This window comes from Rhipicephalus sanguineus, chromosome 5 (assembly GCF_013339695.2).
Source record: "Rhipicephalus sanguineus isolate Rsan-2018 chromosome 5, BIME_Rsan_1.4, whole genome shotgun sequence".
Taxonomy (NCBI): domain Eukaryota; kingdom Metazoa; phylum Arthropoda; class Arachnida; order Ixodida; family Ixodidae; genus Rhipicephalus; species Rhipicephalus sanguineus.
In genome coordinates this window covers 189,763,594-189,775,585 of record NC_051180.1, presented here as the reverse complement: position 1 = coordinate 189,775,585, position 11,992 = coordinate 189,763,594, and the positions used below count along the sequence as shown (strand labels likewise).

Below are 11,992 nucleotides of genomic sequence, written 5' to 3'. Positions count from 1 at the left end.
CATTCGACACTTGTCACATCACAGTCCCGAAGTGCGCCAAGAAGGGCTCAAAAAGTGTCGAAACAGACACGGTTCATTTGCAGCTCAACTGAAAACTTGGTTTCAATGCCTCTAAACATACAGAAAAGCTCCCATGAAGAAATGTCGCGGTACGGGACTGCCACAGCCGAAGCATACCCCGAACAGCTCGCGGCGCGCTGAGCTGACAGTTCGCGGTATGCACGGTCACTGCAAAGAGCTCATGCCTTGGTGGAACGCGTGAAACGTCAGAATATGAGTGATTAACGCGCGAGCACAAACCAACAACGCAGCAAAAGAACGCGGCTGAAGCACGCGTCGCCCTTCGTACTGCATCTCAACCGATCTCAACGCTACGCCAGCGCCACCTCTCGCGACGGCGACAAAACCTGGCCGCCTCTCGAAGCTAGTTTGCAAACTGAAATAGTCTAAAAACGTTGGAATATACTTACTAGTGTGCCGACCGCGGTCGTCACGGTGGCACGGAGAATGATGTCTTCCGCCGGCGGCCACCAGACGGCGATAGCCGTAGGGACCGTGCTGTCCGCCCCGTGCGCTGCTGCTTTTAGCTTTACGGGTGGCGCCACCAACGGCGAACGGTGGCGAAAAGTGGATGCGCGCGGCTCATAGAAGCCGTGGGCAAAGCGCCCGTTACTCTTAAACACTTCGCAGCACAGGAAAACAGACACAAAGAAGACGACACCAGACAACATACGAGCGCTAACTACCAACAAAGGTTTATTGAACATCACATGCGTATAGGTCTCTTCGATTTGGCTTGCACTGCCTGCACTAGTTCTGGAAAGTGCCGTGGCGGTGCGAAGAGGTGCCGCGCCGGTTCAGCAAGTGCAGGTGCAGCCGCGACACTGGCGACACTACCACGCGGCGGCTACCACCAAAACGAAGATGCAAGAGCAGGCCGTGTTGGTCGAGCAACAGCCGACGCGGCGTGTATCGCTGGTGTTTACCAGAACACTGCCGCGGCGGCACTCTTCGTAGCTGCCGTATGGAACTGCTCGACTGCAGCGAGGACGATTCGGACAATGGCGACCCTCAAAGATACTCCGAGGAGGAGTTTGACTAGGGACCGTAGTTTGACGGTGTACGTGTTTTGTCGCATGCATGTTGGTACGTGAAGATGTAACTCCTGTTCCCGGGTACGAGAACGTCGTCGGCAGGTTCCATATGAGTGTAATTTCAAGAGACTGTTCAGACTATCTAGAGGCGTTTTACTGGTTCAGCGGAAAATTGCGCTGGTTTTGGCCTTCTATGAAAGTGCGTGCAAGGCCATACAACAATAAAAAACGAAAGTATCTGAGGTCCTTTGACCGACGCTAAGACGACTTGACGCGAATGTTCAGTTATCTTGGAAAGTGTATGCTCGCAAATTTGTGTTCAAAGGGTTTTACTGGCGTCGCCACTTCACGCTAGACTATAGGGAACGAATGTGACAATTCTTGTAAACCATTAAGACACATGTATACGCACGCTCACCTGATGAATACATTTTTAAACTCAAAAGTATTTCTAGAAGACTTCCTATCGCCTCAGCTTCACGATTTCGCAAGGACGAACTGAGAGAGCAGCATCGCGAATCGCGCCACATCTTTATTACTTTTTTTGTATCATTCATATTGCCGCCATGTACGGTGAATTTTTCTGCTCACGAGACATGTAAAAGGTCCGCCTTAATAGCTGCCGAAAAGACGTGGCTAAAATTAGCCGTCAGAGTCAGCAGTTTAACTTGCTTTTGCACGCCCTGAACAACAACACGCAGCGTCGTCTGCTCTAAGCTTGGGAGGAGCAAGGGGCGCACGCCATGCTGCACTTCTTTGCACCTCCTCTTCAGCGAGTGCAGGCCGGCAGAGAACTCGTGCAGCACTACGCTTGCACCTTGACAAAACGAGGGAACCGGTGCAGAGGGCTAGCGCGGCACCAGCAAAACGAGGAGGACGATGCTGCACCCGTTGAACTGGTGCCGCCGGTGCAGCCAAATCGAAGAGACCTTATATATACCACGCTCAAACACCGTCGCACATGCGCACCCTACTTTCTTAGAAAGTGCAACTCTTTTATCTGAAAGTTGTACAGTGGGGGTGCTGACACATGCTGAACCCAATGAAGATATTTTTTCAGCTTCTATAATCTCGCGTGTGAGCCTATCACTACTTTTGCTGACAACAGTACACTGTGCGAAAAGAGGTTCACAGCCACAAGATCCGCAATGCATTGCCAACCAGCCGTCACGTGCCGTTTTCTTTACATTTATCGCATGCTCTTTCAGACGTTCATTTAGACATCGCCCTGTCCGCCCTATGTATTGTTTACCACAAGACAGCGGAATACTGTAAACTACATTAGTAGCGCAGGCAACAAATGAACCTTTGTGCTGTGTTTTGCAGCCCCGCTGAACACGAGAGCTCCTCTGATTACAGAGTTTAATGAGCTTCCGTGGTGCGGAAAACACCATTTTCACTTTTGAGCGACCAGCAATTTTCTTGATATTGTGGGACAGCTTGTGAATATAAGGCATAACGGCCACTTTTTGAAAAAAAAAAATTTCTTCATTGGGTTCAGCATGTGTCAGCTTTATCTGAAAGGTGCCCTGTACACCTTTCAGATAAAGAGTTGTACTTTCTAAGAAAGTAGTGTGCGCATGTGCGACGGTGTTTGAGCATGGTATATATACGCATGTGATGTTCAATAAACCTTTGTTGGCAGTTAGCGCTCGTATGTTGTCTGGTGTCGTCTTCTTTGTGTCTGTTTTTCCTGCGCTGCGATGTGTTTAAGATGATCAACCAACAGGCCCAATTCGCCACAATTCTGAAGCCCGCTACTCGCCGTTTTTCTATTAATTTTTAATTCTGGTTTGATATTTGCACTGCCGACGCAGCTCCACTAGACAACCGTGCCGTTTCTTACGTCGATTGTTCTATATTTGTTTTAAAATGACAGGCCCGGTTTTTTATGCGTGCGCGCGATGCACTGCGTACGTTTCTTACGTGCATGCGTCGAAGTTGTTTGCGTGATCTGTAAACACAGATAAAACAAAAACCTTTGCAAGAGAAAACACCATTCTTGTTTTATTGAACACTCCCAACAGTACAACAATGCATATTACGGCTGTATGCCTGCTTAAGAAACGCACTAGAGACACCCGTTTTTACTTCGCCCAACACTTGCAGCACTCAACTATGCAGCTATATATATAATTATGCCAAGAAAACCGAAATCTCACTTGTTTAACGTTTTAACAGGCGTCACACATCTCCATAATATTACGTGAACGTACCAGAGCAAATGACCAACAAACATTCACACAGCGCTTTTTTTTATTTCACAGACCGCATTAAAATTATCAGGGAGTTCTAACTGCATTACAATCACATATTTCTGAATATCTAATCACTTTCACCACTGACACCACAATCCTCTATCACATGCCCTTTAAATTAAGTATGGCATAACTCAGATTTATATAAGACGCACACGCGTGCAGTATGTATTTCGTATGCTCGATGCTCCTTTGGTACGTGAAACTTAATATCAAATGCGATTCTAGAAGTAATGTTCGTGGACTAGCAAGCATAAAGAAGGGCAACTACTTACAGCTTCACTCACCTTTGCAAAAACGGTATTCCAACTACAATTCAATATTAACCGATGCAAGAACGATAACAGGGTCATAGCGAGGGGGGGGGGGGGCGCTCAACCCCACCCCCCACCCCGAAAATTGTCTATTTTGCTTGGGTATATTACACGGACACATACAAACGCACGCACGAAGATACACAAAGTATGGTTGAACCCCCCCCCCCCCCCAAAAAAAAAAAAAATTTCTGGCTACGCCCGTGAATGATAACAACACATTTGTTACCGCACAGTCGTATGAAGTTGACGCGCGAGGCCAAGCATGGTACCTTAACTGTAGCACAATCGTGAAGAAATCGCCGCAGCATTAGTAGCATTAGAGAACGGAAACTGTACTTGGCAAGGGTAGATATTTGGCCTTGTTAGTACGAGATATTCATATTGTATTGGTTGATTGTTGAATCGGCTACCATACATAAGTTAGCGTAAAATTGCGTCAGCGCACCATCATTGTCATTATCAAGAAAAGAATTATCATTACTTGATGCCTCCACATTTGCGCATGCCTGAGTGATCACAAGTTTTTCATGTATATATGTTTGATCCGGCTTCCAATAAATCATTGTTGAAAGTATGGCGCTTGTGTGTGTGTTCCCTGTCCCGTCCTTGTCGTTTCAGTTCTGCGCTTTAAAATATGAATAGGAGACTGTACCTTTGGCTGTAGTACGAAAATAAGGGTAGCGGCGGCGTACCAAGCTGCAATAGAGCAAGGCGAGATGGTGCTGCAAGTACTATTATCATCATTAGACAAACGCATTTTTGCGGGAGAGTCTAGACTATTTGCACCTCAACCTCAGTACTAGTAGAGGTCTATTACTTGCACCGCACGTGCGGAAAGAGACAGCTCGCAAACGTACTGAAGCAAAAAGAGGGAACAGAGAAACGTGTCTTTTAGCAAGTTTCGGAAATACGGTACGCAAATACGTTAAGGCCGTACGGTAGCGCTCCTCCTTTCCCGCTCGTGTGCTTTTGCAGGTGAAGGCACCCCAACATCACAAAACTTTTTAAAGAATTACTGTGGGGTTTTCCCGCCTTATTGTTACTTGTCAGCCTACGCATTGTTAAAGGGACACTAAAGGCAAATATTAAGTCGACGTTGATTGTTGAAATAGCGCTCCAGAAACCTCGTAGTGCTACTTTTATGCCAAGGAAGTGCTTATTTTGAAATAAAATAACGTTTTAGTGCTCCGCATCGCGTTAGCGCACTTCAAATCACCCGCCTGAAATCAGTCTTTCACACGTCACTGCTGCCGTGCCCTACGTTGCCCGCCTTTACTGCGCGGCGGCGTGCACTGGCAGCGTGCACCATTCGGGCATCCGGCAACATTACATGCATGCGGCATTTTGTCGAGCTTTCTGTCAGAGCGACTTTTACGAGCGCGCAAAACACACGCGGCAGTATGCGATACCGAAACTACTGAGACGTGACCGCGTGAGCGAAGCAGGGCGCCGGGCGAAGCGCAGTTCGGCGACAACGGAACCTTAGAACCACGCCCGCCGTTCCCCATGGCAACGCCAAAGAGGTTCTTTTTTTCCATGGATCAAACGTAAACGAACAAACAGCATTTTATTACATCTCTTGATGCACGGAAGGTTTTTTTTACTGCTGCTAGTTTGATTACTAGTGATTAATCGTAGGCAGACTCTCATACGTCATCGGGATCATTTTGAAAATGTGCCGCTCGTGGCGCGCATCGTATGATACATTTAGCTTAATTTCTCGGTAAGTAAGGCACTGCTGTAGATAATATTGCCATTTTAGACGTTGTCATACATTGAGCTTTCACTCTGACATAAATTGTTATTTGCCTTTAGTGTCCCTTTAAGGAGGAACCTGTCGTTCGGTGAGCGCACTGTCACGAGCGGGAAAGGAGCAGCGTTACCGTACTGCCTCACCGTACTTACGTAACATATTTCCGTAACTTGCTAAAATACTCTAAAACCAGAGGCAAAACGCCGTTCAAATAGACGCCGTCGAAACAACAACAACAACAACAACAACAACAACAACAAAAAGATCACAACTACAAAGCACGACAGAGGCGCCTCTGTCGTGTTTTGTAGTTGTAGTGATCTGTTTTTTTTTTTTTTTTGATGCGATGGTGTCTATTTGGAGTTAATTGAAAAAGCACAGAAAAGAAAACCGAAACACATTAGTAATCTCAACTTTGCCACGCCACGATCGCTTCTAACGTTATACTTATCCAATCATAGGCTGGCGCGTGCGCCATCATTTCCGCCCGCAATAGTTCTGGCGAGCGCCACTACGCGCTGATGCGGTCGGCAGCGATGTAGTGACATTATTGCGTGATTAGAATACTAAATCATTTCATATCGGTGCTTATACCTATGCTAAAATTATCCCCAGCCATCAGTCTACGCAAAACATGAATAAAAAATAGATGCTGCAAATGCTTTGGAGGGCCCCTTTTAACTTTCAGAGGGTGAATGTTCCGTGAAGTTGCATGCACACTAAAATCCTGCTCACCAGTTCACCAGTAACATGAAAATAGTGGCAGTGTAATTACAGTACATCATGACACAGTGAATGCACAGAAGGGCTGCGCAATCCAGGCTTTAATAATTTCGTAACGAGAGAACTAATTTGATTGCAAGCACATGGTTGTGCTATTTTTTCCATGCAGGTCACGAATAGTTCTCAGTCCGCATGTCGTTCAGCCCAAGCAGCTCATTTTGCTCGAAAGTGCGCTCGTATCGTGTGACCTTCAGGGCTGGGTCTGGCTCTGGGGCACACAGATTCTGCACATAGCTGTTGCCACAGGGGTCATCCAACACCAGTGTGACCGGTAGCTTCCCAGCAGCTGCCTGTGCCAGCTTGTCCACCACAGCTCCCATGCGCAGCCGGCCCGACCCTGTAGCCGAGTCACCCTGCACAATGTGGTTCCATTTCAGCACACCAGTTTTCAGCATAGCTTGGCCATATACCTATGTCCACTTCTGACAAACTGCGCAGCAGCTCAGGACACAAAGAAAGAAAGAAGAGACAGACGAGCGTAGACTCACAACTGATTTACTGAAAATGCGTATCAACCTTACATAGCCGCAGCAAGGATGACGTGTCACTATCAAAGAATAACAACGTAACAAAAAAAAACAGTTAAAGATTTTAATCAATCAAGGCCGCGTAGTGAACTGTAGCACGTGGAACGCAGATACGCGAATTCATTCTCAGACAGACTGATAGAGGGGTAGCTTCCCTTTGTCCTGATGTGGAAGGCCCCTAATATCTTGCGGCCTATGTATCTAGTTTGCCTAGATACAACTGTCGCGTCATTAAAGACGGGTTCGCAACCACACTCCCGGAAGTGCGCTGGCAACTGTAAGCCCGCGGTATTGTAAAGCGATCGCTCGCGTTCACTTAGCCTCATATGCTCATAATGTAGTTTGGTGTTTCACTATAGTTGCACGCACTGGATGCCCCTTAAAAAAAGTTCCATTCATGCGTAAATTGAAATGTGAACCTACATAAGTGTAGAGTGCAGTGCCACCATTCTTTTGAACGTGCAAACTGGCTGCTGTCATCCGCTTCGGGCGATATAGGGAACCCAAGCTTAAGTTTCGGCGCGACGCTCGCGCGGCTGAGCTATGCGTTACAGGGGGCAGACGCTGCCCTCTAAGGCCGTTTGTCGCCAGATTTGCCAGCCTCGGCGGCCAAGGATACATGCGCGCATGCGCTCCTCATTCGGACCAGAGCACTGCTAGTCAGCAATAGTTACATTACACGCACCACAGATGCAACCCGAGAGCTCTGCGCGTGCTCAGAAGCTGGGGCAGCAGTGTTGTGGTCGTGGATGCCCCCAGTTGCGATAAGAGCAGTGGCGCCGCACGACGTTGCTTTGGAAGCCTATGGCTTATTGCCGAATTTGCAGGGTGGAATTGCCGCCCCACGTTCAGGACCTGAAACTCCACTGCACAAGAGTCACACATGTAAACAACATGAAGTGTTCCGCTAGTCCCTCAGTGGGGCCTATGGCATCATTTGTGGACAGAAGACCAAAGGAGCCATGTTCCGGGTCCTCTGATGAGCGCAAAGTTGTAGAGCTGCACCTGGCTGCTCATCTAGCCGTCCACGGGAGCTTCAGCGATTTGGAAGCAGAGCACTTGTGTGAGGCAATAAGAAAAAAAGAAAAAGCGTTCATGGCGTAGTTGGTTGGCGCGCTCTCCATGGAGTCCTTTTTTTTTTTCAGGTTATGCGTCAACGTCAACGTTACTGCTCTGACGGAGTCGTAACTTTTTCGTTCATGTCTGCGGCGGTTAGACAGCCCTAGCGTTCGGATGATGCGTTGTCCCTATGTGACCTGGGTTCTAATCACGCTGAATGAGAAAATTTTTCCGTAACTTTTTCTTTTTTCAGTATTGTTTCACAATACCGTCCCGAGCTTCCACCTAGTCAACAATAGTTACTCATTCGTGGCAGGGACCGAACCTGCGACCTTCGAATAACGCGGGCAGGTTGGGTCCCTGCCCGCGCTTTTCGTCCACTTTTCTTTCTTCACATTTACCTTACATTTACTACTAATAACATCACCTATACTTTCCTTGGCATTATTGTCTGTTAGTGCTCATTAATATTGTGTATAACAAAGAAAAACGAGCCCTTAAAATTAACACTTCTTTCCTTCATTCATAGCGAGGGTCTCGTTCCGGCAGACTTCATGCTTTCAGGTAGTATTCGAGGGATAATTGGTCAGCTGCCAGCTCGTAATAAAGTTCACGTGCCACGTGACGCCAACAGGCCGAAAAAGAGTGTTCGACATTCGCCGTCATGGCTACTGGCGGCGCTGACTGACGCTTGCACGTTTAAATGTACATATATACACTATAAAGTGGACGGGGGGGATGGCCGCCGCGGTGGCTCAGTTGGTAGAGCATTGAACGCGTTATTCAAAGGTCGCAGGTTCGGTCCCTACCCGCGGCAAGCTACCTTTTCGTCCACTTTTCTTTCTTCACATTTACCTTATATTTACTACTAATAACATCCCCTATACTTTCCATGGCATTATTGTCTGTTAGTGCTCATTAACAAACAGGATACGCCGTTTAGAGCAACTGCATTGGATAAAAACAGTCGGCAGTTAGCAGTATCTTAGTTAATTACTCATACAACAGACACTTTCTGGCAATAAACTCTGACGTTGCTGAGTTCCTTGGCATTTATGACCTTGCACGATCTCCAGCATTGATGAAGTGGATCTAATTATTCCTTGCCGCACGACAAATTGTGTGCATCATGGGCGCCTCCAAGTCTGGCTGCCAGGTGAAGCACACCAACCGCTACACTCGGTGTGCGACTGGTGTGGTGTATGAACTGCCCCTAACCCGTGGCAAGTCCTACGTAGGAGAAGCGTGCGTACTTGAGCTTGTTGGTACACATTCATAGTGAAAAACAGCGCGAAAACACAAGGATGAGACAGATGAAACGGGACTCGCGCTAGCCATGTTTCATCTGTCTCGTCCTTGTGTTTTCGCGCTGTTTTTTTTTTACTATGCCTACGTAGGACAAACGGGCAGATGCGTAAATGACCACATGAGAGAACACGCGAACAATTCAAAGAAGGATTTTACTGCGCACATTTCGGCGCATTGCAAAACCTGTTCTTGTGAGCCGAGATTCTATGATGTGAAGATCCTTGGCAGAAGTAAAGATAAAACGGCGCGTGAACTTCTAGAGGCATTTCACATAAAACAGAAAAATTGTGATTGTGTTAGCCAAACGTCCGTTTCACTGTATAACGCGGAACACAGCTTCCTTGCTTTGATACGTCCCCTATGGCGTGTGCGATGTTGATTATGCGTCTGCGCATTGGAAATAGTATATATGTGCCACACTTTCCTAGTCTCTATTAAAGTTGTGAGTTAGCGCCTGTCCCGTCGTCATGTGTTCCTTTCTTTTGTGATTGTGCTAAAGCGCTACAGAAATGTCAGTTGTCCACAGAGTTCCGGCGAAGGCAAACAATGTCCCAAATGTCGTGGTCAAGTTTCTGTCGCGCTTTAAATGTGATCTAATATTATAGTCAGCAAGAAAGAACAGAAAAACTGAAATACAAAAAAGACACGCACCATCGAGGAAAAACTTAAGCCAGAACAAAAAAAAATTACACCATCTCCCGCTAAAGGGGACCATGAGGCGATGCGAAGCCGGAGCACTTGCACGATCGCGTTCCGTTGGCGTTCGTTGGGCATGCTACCGACCTCGCGTCGTGGAACGCGAAGAGGGACGCTTGCGCGTCGTATCTTCCATCTAGCCTGGCCGTTCTCACAGGGCGAGCGGGGAACACGGTCGACAGGCGGGCGAGAGGGGGGCAGCGTGTGAGAGGAGAGAGAAGCGGAGGGGACGCGCATGCGCTCGAGCTCATCGCGGCGTTGCGCAGGAGAGAATTTCGGCATGTCTAGCCCGCGTTTCAGAGAAAGAGTGGAAAGGGGAGAGGGAGAGGGAAAGTGGAGAGGGAAGGGGGAAGGGAAAGTGGAGGGGAGAGGGAAAGTGGAGAGGGGAAGGGGAGAGGGAAGGGTGAGTGGAGAGGTGTGTGGAGAGGGCATGCGCATGCGCAGTAGGGGTGGTCACGCCGCACACCACCACCGGATTGAGCTCCGCCTTAAGGTACTTTGCATCTAAAAGGGCGTCACTCGCAACTAACTTTATTCTCAGAACATCAGCGACATTATAGCCGTAGCAACCATGCGCGTGCACATCGCCTCACATGCTCGTCAAAATACACGCTATAAGAATGACAAAAACGACTTAATCGAAAAAATATTCGAAGAAACTAAATTCACCACCACGCACAACAACAGATGTGTCACGCATACCTCTCTTCTCTTTAATGTAGTATGCGTCCATGATTTCATGCGCTAAGGTTATTATTACTCTTTCCAAGAACGAATACACTGGAAAACCCAGGCTCACACTTGCAGGAACCGCATTGCACGTAGTATGCGTCCATGGTTTCATGCGCTAAGGTTATTATTACTCTTTCCAAGAACGAATACACTGGAAAACCCAGGCTCACACTTGCAGGAACCGCATTGCACGTAGTATGCGTCCATGATTTCGTTCGCTAAGGTTATTATTACCCTTTCCAAGATCGAATACACTGAAAAACCCAGGCTCACACTTGCAGGAAACGCATTGCACGTAGTATGCGTCCATGATTTCATGCGCTAAGGTTATTATTACTCTTTCCAAGAACGAATAACTGGAAAACCCAGGCTCACACTTGCAGGAAACGCACTGCACGTAGTATGCGTCCATGATTTCATGCGCTAAGGTTATTATTACTCTTTCCAAGAACGAATAACTGGAAAACCCAGGCTCACACTTGCAGGAAACGCACTGCACGTAGTATGCGTCCATGATTTCATGCGCTGAGGTTATTATTACTCTTTCCAAGAACGAATACACTGGAAAACCCAGACTCACACTTGCAGGAACCGCACTGCACGTAGTATGCGTCCATGATTTCATGCGCTAAGGTTATTATTACTCTTTCCAAGAACGAATACAATGGAAAACCCAGGCTCACACTTGCAGGAAACGCATTGCACGTAGTATGCGTCCATGATTTCATGCGCTCAGGTTGTTATTACTCTTTCCAAGAACGAATACACTGGAAAACCCAGGCTCACACTTGCAGGAACCGCATTGCACGTAGTATGCGTCCATGATTTCATGCGCTAAGGTTATTATTACTCTTTCCAAGAACGAATACACTGGAAATCCCAGGCTCACACTTGCAGGAACCGCATTGCACGTAGTATGCGTCCATGATTTCGTTCGCTAAGGTTATTATTACCCTTTCCAAGATCGAATACACTGAAAAACCCAGGCTCACACTTGCAGGAAACGCATTGCACGTAGTATGCGTCCATGATTTCATGCGCTAAGGTTATTATTACTCTTTCCAAGAACGAATACACTGGAAAACCCAGGCTCACACGTGCAGGAACCGCATTGCACGTAGTATGCGTCCATGATTTCGTTCGCTAAGGTTATTATTACCCTTTCCAAGATCGAATACACTGAAAAACCCAGACTCACACTTGCAGGAACCGCACTGCACGTAGTATGCGTCCATGATTTCATGCGCTAAGGTTATTATTACTCTTTCCAAGAACGAATACACTGGAAAACCCAGGCTCACACGTGCAGGAACCGCATTGCACGTAGTATGCGTCCATGATTTCATGCGCTAAGGTTGTTATTACTCCTTCCAAGAACGAATACACTGGAAAACCCCGGCTCACGCTTGCAGGAACCGTATTGCACGTAGTATGCGTCCATGATTTCATGCGCTAAGGTTATTAT

At 47.3% G+C, this 11,992-nt stretch overlaps 1 protein-coding gene across 1 annotated transcript in view; it reads right to left on the bottom strand.

Annotated features, from left to right (window-relative positions):
* Window positions 1–6,280: 6,280 nt before the first annotated feature.
* Window positions 6,281–11,992, bottom strand: part of LOC119395149 (zinc finger protein ZPR1) — a 73,387-nt gene continuing 67,675 nt past the window's right edge. The window contains exon 4 of the mRNA XM_037662437.2: window positions 6,281–6,558. Coding sequence (XP_037518365.1) covers window positions 6,316–6,558 — 243 coding nt within the window. The 3' untranslated portion in view covers window positions 6,281–6,315. The remainder of the gene's footprint in view (window positions 6,559–11,992) is intronic.